This window comes from Haliaeetus albicilla, chromosome 32 (genome assembly GCF_947461875.1).
Source record: "Haliaeetus albicilla chromosome 32, bHalAlb1.1, whole genome shotgun sequence".
NCBI classification, from domain to species: Eukaryota; Metazoa; Chordata; class Aves; order Accipitriformes; family Accipitridae; genus Haliaeetus; species Haliaeetus albicilla.
This window is the reverse complement of record NC_091514.1, coordinates 323,011-340,346: the sequence shown is the minus strand read 5'-3', so window position 1 is coordinate 340,346 and position 17,336 is coordinate 323,011. Positions and strand designations below refer to the sequence as shown.

Below are 17,336 nucleotides of genomic sequence, written 5' to 3'. Positions count from 1 at the left end.
TCAAGAAAAAAAGGAGAGTTTATCATCTTTGGAAGAAAGGGGGGGCAACTCTGGAGGAGTACAGGGATCTTGTTAGGTCATGCAGAGAGGAAATTAGAAAGGCAAAAGCTCAGCTAGAACTCAGTCTGGCCACTATTGTAAGAGACAACAAAAAATGTTTTTACAAATATGTTAACAGCAAAAAGAATCCCAAGGAGAATATTTATCCTTTAATGGATACAGAGAGGAACGTTGCCACCAGAGATGAGGAAAAGGCTGAGGTACTTAATGCCTTCTTTGCTTCAGTCTTTAATAGGGAGACCAGTTATCCTCAGGGTACTCCGCCCCCTGAGCTGGAAGGTGAGAATGAAGGCAGAATATACCCCCCTTAATCCAGGAGGAAATAGTTAGTGACCTACTACACCATCTGGACACTCAGAAATCTATGGGACCAGATGGGATCCATCCAAGACTACTGAGGGAACTGGCAGAGGTCCTTGCCAAGCCACTCTCCATCATCTATCAGCGATCCTGGTCAACAGGGGAGGTCCCAGAGGACTAGAGGCTTGCCAACGTGACGCCCATTTATAAGAAGGGTCGGAGGGATGATCTGGGGAACTACAGGCCTGTCAGCCTGACCTTGGTACCAGGGAAGATTATGGAACGGTTTGTCTTGAGAGCACTCAGATGGCAAGTCCAGGATAGGAAGGGGATCAGGCCCAGTCAGCATGGGTTTACGAAAGGCAGGTCCTGCTTGACCAACCTGATCTTCTTCTATGACCAGGTGACCCGCCTAGTGGATGAGGGAAAGGCTGTGGATGTTCTCTACCTCGACTTCAGCAAGGCCTTTGACACTGTCTCTCATGGCATACTCCTTGAGTAACTGGTGTCTCGTGGCCTGGATGGGTGCACTCTTCACTGGGTGAAAAACTGGCTGGATGGCCGAGCCCAGAGGGTAGTGGTGAATGGGGTGAAATCCAGTTGGCGGCGGGTCACAAGTGGTGTTCCCCAAGGCTCGGTGTTAGGCCCCGTTCTGTTTAATATCTTTATTGATGATTTGGATGAGGGGATTGAGTGCATCCTCAGCAAGTTGGCAGATGACACCAAGTTTGGAGGCAGGGTCCATCTGCTCGAGGGTAGGGAGGCTCTACAGAGGGATATGGACAGGCTGGATCGATGGGCTGAGGCCAATCGTATGAAGTTCAATAAGGCCAAGTGCCGGGTCCTGCACTTTGGTCACAGCAACCCCATGCAGCGCTACAGGCTTGGGGAAGAGTGGCTGGAAAGCTGCCCAGCAGAGAAAGACCTGGGGATGCTGGTTGACAGCCGGCTGCGTATGAGCCAGCAGTGTGCCCAGGTGGCCAAGAAGGCCAACGGCATCCTGGCCTGTATCAGAAATAGTGTGGCCAGCAGGAGCAGGGAGGTGATTGTTCCCCTGTACTCGGCCCTGGTGAGGCCACACCTCGAGTCCTGTGTTCAGTTTTGGGCCCCTCACTACAGGAAAGACATTGAGTTGCTGGAGCATGTTCAGAGGAGGGCAACCAAGCTGGTGAGGGGCCTGGAGCACAAGTCTGATGAGGAGCGGCTGAGGGAACTGGGGCTGTTTAGTCTGGAGAAGAGGAGGCTGAGGGGAGACCTGATCGCTCTCTACAACTGCCTGAAAGGGGGTTGTAGTGAGGTGGGTGCTGGTCTCTTCTGTCAGGTGGCTGGAGATAGGACAAGAGGAAATGGCCTCAAGTTGAGGCAAGGGAGATTTAGGCTGGATATTAGGAAAAATTTCTTTACTGAGAGGGTTGTCAGACATTGGAACAGGCTGCCCAGGGAAGTGGTTCAGTCACAGTCCCTGGAGGTATTAAAAAAACACGTAGACAAAGTACCCCAGGACATGGTTTAGTGGGCATGGTTGATGGTTGGACTCAATGATCTTGAAGGTCTTTTCCAACCTAAATGATTCAAATGATAGCAAAAAGGGGCCAAAGCTAAATTGGGGCATGAAGAAGAAAGTTGCAAATAAGGAGCTGTTTAAGAACAAAATTGTAGCCACACACTCTGTTTTGTTTTCTTTTTTTTTTCCTCTGAGCACCTAGAGGGCCATCCTGACCAACATGGTGTCACTCTCATCTCCATTGTCCTGCACTAGACCAGCAATGAGATGCTCCGTGTTGTAGCTGTTATGCCATGTTACACCTCATGGATGACATCTATGTGTGGATGGAGACAGTGAGGACTCATCTGCAAGATCTGCAAGCTGCAAAAGGGATGAGGGAGGAGAGACCTGTAAAGATCTCGCCAAACATTTAGACATACCTGTCTGCAAACAGCACATTCTCAGTCTCTGATGGAGGATGATACCAGGAAGGTATGTTGGTACTGGGATGTGGTGAAACATTTAGCCGTGACTGATGAAAGGCCCTAGACAAACAGTAAGGGATAATGTTTGCCTGGGGTGTGTCTAGACCATCCAACACATCAACATTGTGTTTTTGTTATCCACCAGCTCATTAATTCCCAGACTCCGTTAATAGATCTCTGCCTCTTTTTCTACATCAAATTGTGATCACTCTCTTCTCTGAGAGGCACAACTGGACCGATATCCAAAAATAGTCATGGGAGGAGGTCACAGCAGGCACACAAGAGGTGAAGTTGTAGGATAGTGGCGATGGAGGCCAGGGTGCTCCAACTCTTGGCTGATGCATCACCCAAAGGTAAGGTCTTTGGTATGCATATATATATATCTAGTCTGGTCATGGATGAGGTGAGCTTTTCTTAGGCTGCAGACACTTTCTAGGAAGTCCCCATGTCTTTTCTATGTGAATGGGAATCTGTGATTAGGCTGTCTTGTATGCAGAATGAATGGAGTCCTTCACACAGAACTTCTGCCCTGAAAAGAAGCCAAAGAGTTTCTTCCAGCTGAAGAGCAAGAAGCTCCTCAGATGCTTCTCCACACTATTCCTGCAAAAGTCCTGCTTGCAGATAGCCCACCACAGGCTGGAATTACCAGGACAGAAACCCAGGGGTGAGTGGCTACAGACACAAGCTCCAAATCCTGTTGGATCAGAGACCTGGAGGTGTTGAAGCTCTGGACCTTCATTTCACCAGGTATTTTGCCAGATGTCCAGGTACAGCTTATTTTTCCAACTTCCCTTGTCAGCATATTTACACATGTATGTGTTTTGTAGCATTAAAAAAAAAAAAGAAAAAAAAGAAAAAAGAAAAAATTAATGGTAAGACATTTAATGGTGTCATACTTTTTGGTACTAAGGGCTTTTTTGGGGCAGGTGACATAATTCCAAAAGCACATGTGATCACAGAACAATAGACACTATACAAAATAAATGCTTTATAGAGGATAATATTTACTGTCTTGGCAATCAGGGATGGGCAGTCATAGCAGCTGGGGGATGAAAGTGAACAGTTCATAAAGGGAACTGCACATTTCTAGGGAAAAAAAGCCATTTGTGAGAGATAATCCAAAAGATTCCCATGACCTGTAGAAGGAAAGGGAGGCTATTCTTTGTTCCCAAATCCACAGAAAGAAGAAGTGTTGGAAGAAGTAGAGCTTGCCTTTTGGCTCACACCAAACTCCATGCAGGTCCGCCAAGGTCGCAACTCCCTCTGGTGGGATGACACTGTCTTTGCATGGAGTATTTCATCAGACACAACAGCATGAGCTTATTCTGTTCGACTTCCCTTCCCCATGCCTTTTCACTTGCTAAAACTCCCCCTCTGTAGTGTGTGTGCATGTGTTCATTGAAGGGATTTTATTATTATTATTATTTTTTTTTTTTTTTTTTTTTTTTTTTGGTTCATGGAAATAGCCTCAGAAGAATGCAAGACTTCCAGAGGGAGAAGGTTTTATGCAAAATATTTAACATTGATTTACAGATAGACAGAGAATGTTGGTTTGGGGAGGGCACATATTTTATCTTCTGATATCACAGCAAATGAAGACATAGATACCAGACTACAAGTAGGAAGGCTTTTTTTCTCCCCAAAGAGACCTCTTCCAGCACATCCAATGTCAAGCACACATTGTCACCTAGCAAAACCTACTATCCCCCTGTTGACTTTTCTCCTCCTTCCTCATCCTGGTTATTCCTTCTATTAAAAGTAGTTCAGGATGGGAAAGAGTCCACCCACCTGCTTTACCTCCAGGTCTTCTAAACCTGTTCCTGCACAAGCACTTTGGAACAGGGCTAAGGCAAACATCAGGTAACTACTAGGATGGTAAAACAATGCATTTTTTACAACCTAATCAATAATAGTAATTCCTTTTCCCAGTAATTATTCTGCTTTTAGATTAACTGTAATTTATTGGCCAGCCCTACGAGTTTCTTGGGGTCCATTTTCCACAGCATTATAGAAAGCTTCCACTGCCTGAAGTTTCTAAGGGCTCTTTACACTTCTTTTTACTTATCATAGAGTATTTGACCACAAATAGTATAAATCCCCAGTCCCACCCATTTTTATTTCCTTTCACTCTCACTGTACTGCATTGCAAAGGTTAATAGCTAACCTTTGGAAATAAAAGGGTTATTTTTATGGTCAGGATTGCAGTGGCTGACAGGGTCCAAAGGTACCAGCAGTCTTCTGAGCATCACCAACAGATGTAAGCACCCACATGCAGATTTCTTTAAGAAGCAACTGCGTTTCTGGAAATCCAGGGTGGTGTTATTGAAAAGCAGGTTTGTGTTTGTTAAAGCAATGGTTTACTTGGCTGCTTCTCTAGGGAAGAGCTCTGAATGTTTTCTTAGCCCTCTGTTTCCCGCAGGCTTTGTGTTGTTTTGTGTTGTGTTGGTTGGTAGATGTTTTGGGTGTTATCCTGAAAGATCTGGGAACTATCTTTGCTGAGCTCTGCTGTGTGTGTATTTTTGCATGGTGAACTGCTGCTCGGGAGAGAGAGAAAAACCCCCAAAATACCTTTATATCTATCTATCTATCCTGAAGCCATGCTTACTGTTAGATTTGGCTTTGGGGTCGAGCAGAGCTGGATTTAGCAGAGAGAAATCCAAGCTCTGACAGTGAGATGTGGATGTACAGACCCTTTGGGAAGCCCCAGACGGGCACCGATAACATGTAATGGGCACAGATCCCTTGCTCCACTTCTCCTTTTTGTTTTTTGGTGGGTTTTTTTCCTATGGTGTAATGCATTACTTTCATTTTTGTTGTTCATCCTTCTCTCTGCCTCTGCATCTCAGTTCTTGTAGCTCTATCAGACTCAGCTATGATACAAAACTAAAGTGAAACAATTTCTCTAGTTATCTTGGCAGCAGAGGAAGACCCGAAGATGGTGTGTGAAGGCTCAAAAAAAGAGGAAAATTATGAAAACAACTAAAAAATATGTCAAAATCTGACATTCTTAATGGCTATAGGAATGGACTATATTGTGCCTCAAAAAGATAAAAGAAGTAAGATGCATACTATGTATCATTAGCTAGCTAAGTGTTAGGCTTCTAACATAATTTAGTTTCGTGGTCTCCTTTACTAGCAGTGAAGAAAAACAGCCACCTCTGGATATATTTTCTCCTCCTGTGAAAGTACATGTTGAGAGTTTATCATCAGTTGTCTTAGTTATTATAACCAGTGAAAACTCTGAAAATCCTTAGGGAAGTTTGGATGAGCCATAACTATTGGGAGGTTCCATTTTGTATCGCAAAATGTGTGGTGGGGAGGAGAGAAGCAAATCCATGACCCACCTGGACATGTGGTGCACTTCAAAGCATAGCTTATTATGTTTTGCTAGGTCAAAGTCAAATGAAGATCTTACCTTTTTTTTTTTTTCTATTTGAGTTATATTTATTATAGTATAATATGTATTTATATATGGTTTTATATCTATACATGAAGAGAGAGAGAGAGAGAAAAAGTGGGTTTGGTTATATGAATCTCAGAAACTTCTGCTTTAAAATCCTGATTAATTTAGAAACTTTTATTTCTACTTTCATTAAAAATATTTGAGGAATAAAATGGTTATAGTATTTCCAAAGTGAAATATTTAATTTAGAAAATACCTATGTGTCCTTTTTTTTTTTTTTTTTTTAAGGTAGAATTTATGTTCTGGGCTTTTGTATCTAAATCGTCTTTGTCTTTTAACTCCAAGGAGCCATCTCAAGTCCTGTTACTGGTACTACTAATGAGACACATATCTCTCCAGCTCAGGAACTGCCCACTTCATAACCAATGACTATTATCAGTGTTGGAGTGTCTCCATACAGACCATAAGAACAATCATAGGACTTCTCTGGCTGCTGAATCGCTCCCCAGGTTCACCTGGGGTGCAGCTAAGCATGTGGGTAGTGCACATAAGCAGGCAACAAGATATTGGAGTGAACCTGGCTATGACATAACTCACCTGTGCAGGACCCTGTGTCATTTATTTTGCATTCAAACATAGACTTTTTTCTTCCACATAGGTATGGGGTTCTTGGTCCAGCTGAGAGGAGTCACCTTCATCTTGGTATTGGTATCTACACACCATCCCACTGCAGGTAATTTTGCTCTGTAATGGATTGGTTTTGCTCTGTACTAAATCCATTTCAGAGCCCATGGCTAGATTTGAACTGATGCCCCCTATGATTTTCTTCTCCACTGAAGGAGGTCCAGATTTAGATGATTTCTTTGGATTTCATGTGCACACGGATGTAAGTTCTGGGATTCAGTGTGCTCAACTCTAAGTATTAAAATTAAGCATCTGAGAGCTATTTGTCTAAGGTATGTGTACAGTCAATAGGAGAAGATGGGCCCTCCCAGAGCATAACATAACTCATTTATCTCAGATTCCCATCACCCCAGGGAATGAACCGCTGAATGCAGTTTCTCCATAGTTTCTCTACAAAGTGATTGCCTCAATGAGATACTTATCTTTTAGGTAGCTAAAATTTCGTGAGATGAACACACCTAGATAACTCAATGTTGTCAACACTACAAAGGGAGGTGATAGGTAATTTTGACTTGCATGATGTATTGGATGCTGCTCATTTAAGATGAGGATGACTTTTAACAACTTGTGTTTCAAATGCATCTACGTACTTTTCTTCATCCTCAAATTTGCAGCTGCTGCTTCTGATCAGAGCTGTCGGAGGATGTTCTAATGTCATAGCATCAGTGGGGAAAGCACTTATAGGGCACCACAAATGCAAAACTTCTCGTGGACTTCTTCCTCCTTAGCCTTTAAAACCAGTGTGACTGCTGAGCACAGCTCACCTGTTTGTCTTCCTCTTCTGTAGGTGGTGGCCACGACCCATTGCTTGTCTTGGATGGTTATGAGGCTGATGGTATTCATCTCAAATGTTTGTCTGAGAGGTTGTTTGCTGAAGTCCAGGTGTTGTGGATAGATGGTAGAGGAGACAATGTCACTGGGACTCCTCTCACCACTGGCACTATCACTGCTAATGCCAGCAGCTCTATCATTCTAAAACCAGGATCTGGAAGCTCTGTGACCTGCAAAATAATTGATAAACTGCTGAAAACATCAACAGAATCTTCAGTTGTCATTGCAGGTGAGTATGAGCTTGTGGCCTGGGAGAAAAAATAGTGAGCTGATACATACAAAGCAGATTGCCCCAGAAGCTCCTATTTCTAGTGGAATAGAACAATCAGTTTTCACAGGACGTTTTCTTCTGTAATGCTTCTTGGTCTTTGCACTGAACCACTGTGGGCAACTCCCAAACGTTGTCAAATTATTAATAGTAGAAATACTCCTCTATGGGTGTGATGCCATCTGGGGAAAATGAAATCTTGTTATTGGGTGGTGCCTATTCTCACTTGCAAGGATGGAGGATGCTGTTCCATCTTTCTCTCTCATTTTCTTCTGCTTCTGTTTCTATTGCTGTAACACCTAATGCAGTGGTTTACACAAATCACTGATGGTGCTTTGTAAAACAGTCTAGGGATGTAACAGTCACAGTTACCTGCTCCTACAGGTGTCTAGGAAAGAAATTTAGATCCAAATTCATTTTGTTTCACTTTAGGCATGTAATTGAAGTATAAAGTTGATAGTTAAGGAAAGTTATAACTGGTCATCTGAAATAATTTGCAGATGTCTTCTTTCCTGACACTTCCCCTTGGCTGGCAGCTTTTGTCGTGATCCTGCTCTTGAGCATATTCCTGGTTATCGCTGCAATTCATAAACTCAGAAGTAAGTTCCACTCTTAATGCTGAAGTGATGAATGCTTCATACAATCCAGTGGAAAGAAAATGCCACCATGTCCAGAGTTATCTGGGGAGGGTACAGGATTATGAACAATCACCCTCATGATTCTTCAACCATGGCTTTTTACTGTATTTTTTCTTTCCTTGCATATTCATTTTTAAGCATCTCTTAACTACTCCAACACTTTGGGGTATAAACCTATACAATCACATTTGCCAATATGATTTGACATATTACTATAGTGAAATTATTGTTGCAACTTAATCTCGTTTTTGAAAGAAAGCAATTCTTGCAAATAACTGAAATATGTTAGTGTACCCAAATGTATCCACTGGCTTAATTTATTTGCAAGTAATTTTATTGCTTTATAAACTAGTTTCTAAGACAGTTCTACAACACAAATCTGTTGCCAAGACAGCATGCCAAGTCTGCATTTTTTCTGCTTTCAGCATCCCTAGTTTTATTCCTTAAATTCTGTGTAATTTCTCATTATTTTAATGGAAGATATAAGTATATGCAAATCAAGATATTTTGAAACTAAATTGCTCCCTTACCAAACATGACCACCATGAAATATAAAATTTTTCATTTGAAAACCTACAAGTAAGAAGAAAGTAAGATAACATTTTCCTTCTCCCTGCCTCTCTCTGCTCTCTTTTTCTCTCAGAGGACAATAAGACAACTACTCGTGAAAGTAAGTCACATTAATACCATATTTAAAAGTCTTATTAATATTATATTTCATCATTAACATCTTGAAAGATATGTGCAACAGTATAAATGCTGGCCAGTGGTATGAACCATGTGGTGAATTAGTTGTATTCCTGAAGTTGTTTTATGACAAAGACTTCAAAGACTGGGACTTTGGCTGACCCTATCTACCTGTAGGCTCCAGGTAGGGTGCCTTTGGGGAGTACATCACCTTACGCGCAGCCAATACAGAAAGACAGGCCCACTGCTGATTCCTGTTCCTGAAGAGAAATGAGGAAATTCTTGCGTCCCACTTAATGTAGGCTTTTCTGCCTGCAGATGTTGAAAGAAGTAGTAAAATACTTTTGGTACGAGTCATCTTTTGTGCAAAAACCCTGATAGGTTTTCTTTCCCCTGACCCACTATCTCTCTAAAAATTTACCATTTCCAGAAAAATGACTTTTTGACAATTCTCCAAGCTGTCATATCCAGGATCCTTAAAGCAGTAGAATATTTTCTAATGCCCTTATGCAAAAATGTGATAGAAAGACTCTTTGGACACCCCGAATACCATGTTGGAACGTGGTTAAAACCACCACACGGATGTGATTGAGCAGGGCATAGAAGTGACAGCATGTTCTGGCTGGAAGGTGTGTCCACAGACCAGTTTTTCCCTGCCAAGACCCACTCCACCTTTCAGTAGGTGCAAAATTTTCAATACAAAATTTTGTTTCATGTGAAAACTGGAGGTACTTATAAAACATTTTTTCTAGATTTTTTTTTTTATTATTATTTTAAAAACAGTCTTAGGAAAAAGAGAAAACTATATCGCTTCTTTTAGATAGCTTGCATCTTTCATCTCTCACCAGCAATGAAGGAAATCAGGATCCAGTTCTAGAGCAGAAATTCAACTTATTCCTCTGAATTGTACATGGATTTTTTTTTTTTACTCTCTAATGACTACAGAAATAATTAAAAAAAAATAAGCTTCCTGGCCTAAAGGTAGCTTTTGTAAACTTCTGGAGAATCCAACATATTCTGTTTGAAAAATACCACAGGCTAGGAAGTTATTTTCATTTTTAAAAAGAAAAATCTGATTGTCTGTCCGAATATTTACATCAATTTCTGAACAGTTTAATGTTTCGGATGAGATTTTTATTTATTTTTTTTTGGGACTTCTGACTTAGAGAAGAAAAGCAGAATATATCTAGTGGCTGTTTTATACTGATGGTAACTCTAAAGGAAAGAAAATGCCCCTTTGCCATAATTGAGGGAGTCAACTGCTGCCCAGGAACTAAACTCAGCAATTTGCATACAAACAAAAATGTTTGGGAATTTAAAAAAAAAAAAAAAAGGTGTGGGGGGGAACAAATCTATGGAGACTTTTATTAAAATTCACATCCAGTCATCCCTGAAACACTTCTCATCCATTTTGCAGAATCTTGCCACCTCTCAGCTGATAAGTCAGTATGACTTGTGAAATGAAACTGAGTATATACTAAATTATCAGAGAACAGAAAAAAGTCTTTTTACTGTGAAGATCTTTGAATACTGGCACAGGTTGCCCTGGAGAGCTTGTGGAGTCTCCACCTTGGAGACATTCAAAACACAACTGGACACAGCCCTGGGCCAACACTGCTTGAGCAGGGTGGGTGGACTAGGTGGATCTCCAGAGGTCCCCTTCTTCAATAATTTATGTGTATGTATATATACATGCAAATATATACATACAACTATACATATAAATCGTTGTGGCTTAATCATTTCTGTAGTCTTTAAAATGGAATGTGAAGTGCTTGAAGAGTTATTTTTAGGATATAAAAATATTTCTCTGTTCACAGAAAATGCACAAAAGGAAATTCAAAAAGGTAAGTGTAACAGCTTTTTTTTTCATTGATTTCTATCTATAAATCTCTCTAGTCCTTTAGAACCAGATAAAAGCTGAGCTCAGGAAATACTAGTGACTGTTTTGCTTTTGCAAAATAAAATTTTAAAAAACCTTTGCCATACCTTTTATATTGACCACTTAAAGGTAATCAATGCCCATTGCAAAGACGATGACTAACTCCATGGAAAAGTCTGATATATGGCTGGTATTTTTTGTTCAGTATTTGAGCCTGCAAATTGTTCTGTTGCTTAATTTGGGTAAGTTAATGTGTTCTTAATTTGGGATCATGGTTCGTGATGAATTTCAGTCTGTAAGAAAAAAAAGAATTAAGCTCTAGAGTCTGAAAAATAATTTAAAAAATCATTTTCTGATTCTAAAAACTGGTTCGGACTGCCTTGTACAAAAGTAGAACAAGAAGATTGTTTTTACTGTGAAAAGCAAGTGTGCTGGGTATGCAAATTATGCCAGAAATGTAGTAAATACAGTAAGCCTTTTTGAAGTCCTTTTTAGTAGCCCTTATGGTACTGTGGAGAAACATCAGTTATAGCTTTTATAAAGTCTTGTTTGAGATTATCTGGACACAGTTCTGTTGTTTCGACATAAGTACTAAGAACCATCAGCAGATGGGTGTGCCAATGTCATTCAAGCACATGCTAATGCCATTCAGGCACACCCTCATCAAAGTACTCATTTGGGGTTTTCCCCTTAGTTCAGTCATCTGAAGTACTTCCTTTTACCAAGGTGAATTTCTTGACCAGTCTTTTTATTCCCACGTTAAGGGAAAGTACCAGCACAATGAAGACTATAACTCTGGCTGCTTTATAGCAGGGGAACATCTGGTCATTTTTATGAAGCTCAGATCATTTCATTTTATCTTTGCTCTTGCTATACGGAACACATGGAAAATTCAACATATTTGTGTTTAAAAGCAAAAAAAAAAAAGGAAAGGAAATCGTGTTTTAATATTTAAACATAATCTTTTTCAGAGATAAGCCAACTCAAGGATGAACTGGGTAAGAGCATATTTTGACTTCCTTGTTATGTTGGTTTGGAGTATCCCTTGGTTAGAAGAAGCCTCTATATTTCCAAAAGTTATAGTATCATGAAAGAGGGCCCATATTGAAAATGTCCTTCTATTATAAAGGTAGAGTTTTCAATTGCATTAATGATATCTGGTATTATTATCTTCAATGTCACCTGGTTTTAGCCAGTGGATGTTACGCATCTAGTCTAAGCTAATAATCTAGTCTCCTTCTACAGGATGGGTATCTTCAGAGGACAATGTATCTTCCACCTATTTTGAAATCATATTCTGAACTTAATGGCAAGCCTCAGTTCCCTAAAGGAACACATTCTTTAACACTGAAATTCTCAGTCACATTTTGTGAGTTTTTGTCTTGAATAATGTAACATCCTCTGCTATTTCTTAGTTTGTTTCTTTGTTTTTCAGCTGAGGAGCAGGACAGATTTCAGAAGGGTAAACTATTTTTTTTCTACCCTGCATTTAGTACCACACACTATTCTTTTAACCATACCCTGAAAGATGCTTTGCAGGTGACCATTCTAATAACACAATAGTGTTTTATGCAATTTTGAATACTAGAGTTGGAAAAACATTCTCAGAACTTCACATTTGCAAAGATTAACTCCCCGATTCCAACCAGTAAGATAATTGAAAAGTTGTGTTATGTGTATGTGTACACACAGTCTCTCTATCTATAGTTACGTATCTACAGATAGAGAGTATATATGTATATAAAGTTATTTTTCCACTGCTAGAAAATATTTAAGTGGAACATTTTATTTATTGCATCTCGAACAAAATAATGACTAAAGCATCTGATCACAGCATTAAAATGAATATAATGGGAAAAAACCCAGCGCAATTCCTCTTGAACATTGAGAATAAAAGAGTTCTCAAAAAGCAGCTGTGACAAGCTGTGTCCCCAGGTGAAGCTAAGAACCATAAAAAGGTTACATTGGGGTTTAATTTGTGTACAAGACACAAATATAATCTCAAGCTTTGTGTTACTGAGAGAGGTTTTACTCTCCTTCTCTTATGATGCTCTATGAACTGTAAACATCCTTGGGAGCTATTTGTTCTGAATCACTCCCTCATTGTTTCTGATAGTTTCCTTTATTTATTTTATCAAGTCTTGTGCTCAGGAATATTTGTGCAACACATTATTTAATACCGGAGAAAACTTACGTAATGCATATCTATTATTCTACAAAGATAAACAGATTAATCCTAGATCTATTAATATATATAAACAGATTAAGCCTGTATATATAGATAACCTATATATTAGTATTCCAAAATGAATAGTGAGCGTACCATAATTCACCTGCTTTAGTCGTCCTAAATTTTAATTTAATTTTGTTTCCCTGTAGAAAATCTGGATATGTCAATCAAAATTGGTAAGGATATTAAGTTAACTTTGGTCCTTAAAAATAATTTATATTATTTGTGATTAGAAACACCATTTTGGAAGTGAACTGTGTCACCATGTGTCGGCTGTTGCAGCACTACGTTCCCTTCCACACTGAGACTTAGTTGTCCCTAAAAAAAGTGTTTTTCTGAGACAGTCTTGAACTCCAGAATGTCTGTTTCAATAACAAGGGTACATCATTTCAATCATTTAAGGATTTAATTTTTGCTGTAGAGTAGAAAACAGATTTCCTTTCCTACTAACAAACTGATATTTTTGAAAGCAAGAAAAAACCCCAAACTTTTATAGGCATTTTGACTCTTGGCCATGTGAAGCTCCTGTTTGTCACCTGACAGGAGACATGGCAACAGCTCCTGTATGTACCTACAGGTGATTCAGCTCACCTAACTAATTAACTAAATTTTGGGCATTGAGGCTAAGGCAGAGTTCTTGGCTCCCTTGTTGAGAGATGAAGGCATCCAAGAGTAGTTTCAGATAGGTGCTTGAAACAGCAGTGAAGAAACACTTTCCGATGTGCCATTCTTTTTCTCCTGACTCTACACAGAACCCAGGTGACTAGCTTGGGTTTAGATAACCTCTAGCTCTCCAAAGTTAAGCTGGCATCCTTTCCTTAGTCCTAGGCCAGGTCATACTGACGTAACGTAGTATTGGAAATACTCTTATTAGCACAAATACCCTACAGAAGAGCCTTGCCATGCATGAGGATAATATAACTTCCTGTCCTTTTCAGAAAAAATCCAGAACGAACTGGGTGAGTTGAAAGCTGAAAACAATTTTATCAAATCTACACCCCTCCAGCCCCATACTGTACTAAAATTGGGTAAATTAACACTCTGCAGTAATTTTAATTAATCATTCATTTCTTTTCTTGCAGAGTTCAGGAGAGCTCATAGAAATGCAGGTAAGCCAAGTCTCGCCTGCCATTAACCTTATGTTGTTCCATTCACATACCAGAGTCTATCCCTTGTATTACGAAAAACTCAAAGGCTGTCAGAATTTGGGAAAAATTTGCAGCCCGTTGGTTGAAACAGGCACATAGGTTTTCTTAGGCATCTCCCATCTACACAGTTCTTGGTGTCATGAGTTGGGGTGAATCGTTTCTGCACCAACCAGGACCTTTTTACATGTTATGTGGCTTGGAGAGACTCAGCTTTGAGTTTTATTCCAAAAAAACAGGCTGCCAGATGGGTCTGATCAGAGAGCCTGGATCTCCTCAGTCAGAATAAGGATGAATTAATAAAGGCACAGTGAAGCCAGAGAACAGGCATGCGCTGCTGGATATTATTTCTGTTATTGAGTTTTTGTCTAACAAATGCACACTGTATATTCCTGGGTTGTTTGTTTGGTTTGGTTGGGGTTTTTTAATAATTTCTCTCCTTTATTCACTTCCTTTCAGATAATTGTTTATTTTCCTGAAAATCAGAAATAACTTGCTGCTTTGTGGGTTTTTTTCTCCCACCCCCACCCCCACCCCCCTTTCTTTCTCAAGTTAATATCACTCTGGATGAGAACTGCAAACATCCCAGCCTCACCATTAAGGAGAAAAACAGAGTCATGTCCTCCACCCAGAAAGAGATCCTGCCCAAAGCAATAGTGGTAGCTACTGAAGGGTTTTCAGAAAAGAAACATTACTGGGAAGTGGAGGTGGGGGACCAATCAGAATGGGAGCTGGGTGTGGTGTGTGAGGAGATTAGAAATACACTGAGGGGCAACACTATGGATACTTTCCCAAAGGGGAATTTATTCAGCCTGCAGTTTTCTCAGGGAGAATACAGCTTAACTGGTGGGAAGGGTGTAAGAACTTGCAAGCCCTGCAGCGTGGTAGGTGTTTTGCTGGATCAGGAACTTCATAAGCTTTCATTCTTTGATGTTGAAGAAAAGTGCTTTCTTGGGTCTCTCTCTTTTGAGTTTTCTGGGAATCTGTACCCATTCTTCAGTCCAGGCTCTGATGGCAAATGGTTGGGAGTACGCCCAACCAATGTATATATTTAAAACACATTACCCTCTCTGTGACATCCTTCACAGGGCCAGGAGGAGACTAATAAATTAATAATGTGAATCATAGAGGATGTGAAAGCAGAGAGGAAGGAAAAAAAGTAATATCAACTTTTAAAACCATGGTCAAGAAAGAAATAGTCTCTTAAGTACTTCTTAGGGATCCATCTTGTACTAAGAAATAATTTTGTAAAAACCCAGACCTGACAAATATTTCAATTTTCTTTCATTTTGCCTGGACTAAAGAAACATGGATTTATTTCGGTATTTGTTGCATTTGTTGTGTATTCATTTTTGAATAATAAACCCATTGGAATGGTTTACCAAGAAGAGTATGAATGTGAATTTCAAATTTTATAAAAGTCAGAAAACTGTTAATAACAATCAGATTGTGAACTATGAAATGCAAGTAGTCTTTTTGGAAGTCTGCTTCTAAGAGTTATTAAGTGATAAGGGTGAAATCCACAGGTCACATACTGGATGTGATAAAACCCAGGGACAATTGCTTATTTATAAGCAGTTGGTTAAGTTAGTTTGACTTAAGGAATGGGAGTCAAGAGTTAGATTCTGCTGCCCAAATGTGGAAGCCTAATGCAATTTGAGCTCCCATGGGGCTATTGGAGCATGGGATTTATAGGATTCTCACAGCCTCCTGAAGCAGCAGCGGAAGATGAGGGAAGGTGTGACGTGGCATCTCAAGTGGCAATAGATGTCTGTCTTCAGGCAACTGAATGCCATCCTGTTCTCTACTGTCTGTAACCGGAGCATAAAACTCATGCTCACACGTAGGCAGTGTGGTGGGTTGACCCTGGCTGGCTGCCAGTTGCCCACCAAGCCGCTCTATCACTCCTCCTCCTCAACTGGACAGGGGAGAGAAGATATGACAAAAGGCTCATGGGTCGAGATAAGGACAGGGAGAGATCACTCACCAATTACCATCATGGGCAAAACAAGCTCAGCTAGGGGAAATTAATTTAATTTATTGCCCATCACATCAGAGTAGGATTATGGGAAATAAACCCAAATCTTAGAACAAGATTTTCCCCACCCATCCCTTCTTCCCGGGCTCAACTTCACTCTTAGCTTCTCTACCTCCTCTCCTCAAGCAGCGCATAAGGACAGGGAATGGGTGTTGTGGTCAGTTCATAATGCGTTGTCTCTGCTGCTCCGTCTTCCTCATGCTCTTCCCCTGCTCCAGCTTCGGGTCCCTCCCATGGGAGACAGTCCTGCACAAAATTCTCCAACGTGGGTCCTTCCCATAGGCTGCACTTCTTCACAAACTGCTTCAGCGTGGGTCCCTTCCATGAACAGCAGTCCTTGAGGAGCACACTGCTCCAGCGTGCGTCCCCCACGGGGACACAGGTCTTGCCAGAAAACTTGCTCCAGCGTGGGGTCCTCTCTCCACGGGTCCACAGGTCCTGCCAGGAGCCTGCTCCAGTGCGGGCTTCCCACAGGGTCACAGCCTCCTTCAGGCATCCACGTGCTCCGGCGTGGGGTCTGCCACAGGCTGCAGGTGGATATCTGCTCCACCGTGGACCTCCATGGGCTGCAGGGGGACAGCCTGCCTCACCATGGTCTTCCCCACAGGCTGCAGGGGAATCTCTACTCTGGCGCCTGGAGCATCTCCCCTCCTTCTTCAGTGACCTTGGTGTCTGCAGGGTTGTTTCTCTTACATGTTCTCACTCCTCTCTCCAGCTGCCGTTTCTGTTGTGCAGCACTTTTTTTTAACCTTTCTTAAATTTGTTATTACAGGGGTGCTACCAGCTTTGCTGATTGGCTCATCTTCGGCCAGCAGCAGGTCCATCTCAGAGCCAGCTGGCATTTGATTTATTGATCATAGGGAAAGCTTCTAGCAGCTTCTCACAGAAGCCACCCCTGTAGCCCCCCCCCATTGCCAAAACCTTGCCACCCTACAATTAAGTGACTTAATTCACAAGCTGAATATCACCTCTAATTCAGGGTGAGCTGAAGCCACCATTAGCAATTAAGTTAGCTGAATCCAACTGCTTTAGCTGAGTTTCAAACTCTCATGAATAAAAATTTCTTGAATAACTGAAAGGACAATCAGGGCACTGATTCAATACCATGAGATGTATCAGTTACTCAAAGTGAGCAACGCCTTGAAAAATGACTCACTGTGAAATGGGGGAGATACATTAAAGCAAAGGGAGGGAACCAA

The 17,336-nt window shown here is 40.9% G+C and overlaps 1 protein-coding gene across 1 annotated transcript; it reads left to right on the top strand.

The window, feature by feature from the left end:
• Positions 1 to 6,394: 6,394 nt before the first annotated feature.
• LOC104320429 (butyrophilin subfamily 2 member A1) lies at positions 6,395 to 15,389 on the top strand. Its single transcript, XM_069774777.1, has 11 exons — positions 6,395 to 6,467; positions 7,206 to 7,478; positions 8,018 to 8,116; positions 8,799 to 8,825; positions 10,663 to 10,689; positions 11,696 to 11,722; positions 12,160 to 12,186; positions 13,104 to 13,130; positions 13,893 to 13,913; positions 14,037 to 14,063; positions 14,652 to 15,389. Exons 1-11 carry the CDS (start codon positions 6,395 to 6,397, stop codon positions 15,152 to 15,154), a joined length of 1,131 nt encoding a protein of 376 aa, XP_069630878.1. The 3' UTR covers positions 15,155 to 15,389.
• The last annotated feature ends 1,947 nt before the right edge of the window (positions 15,390 to 17,336 follow it).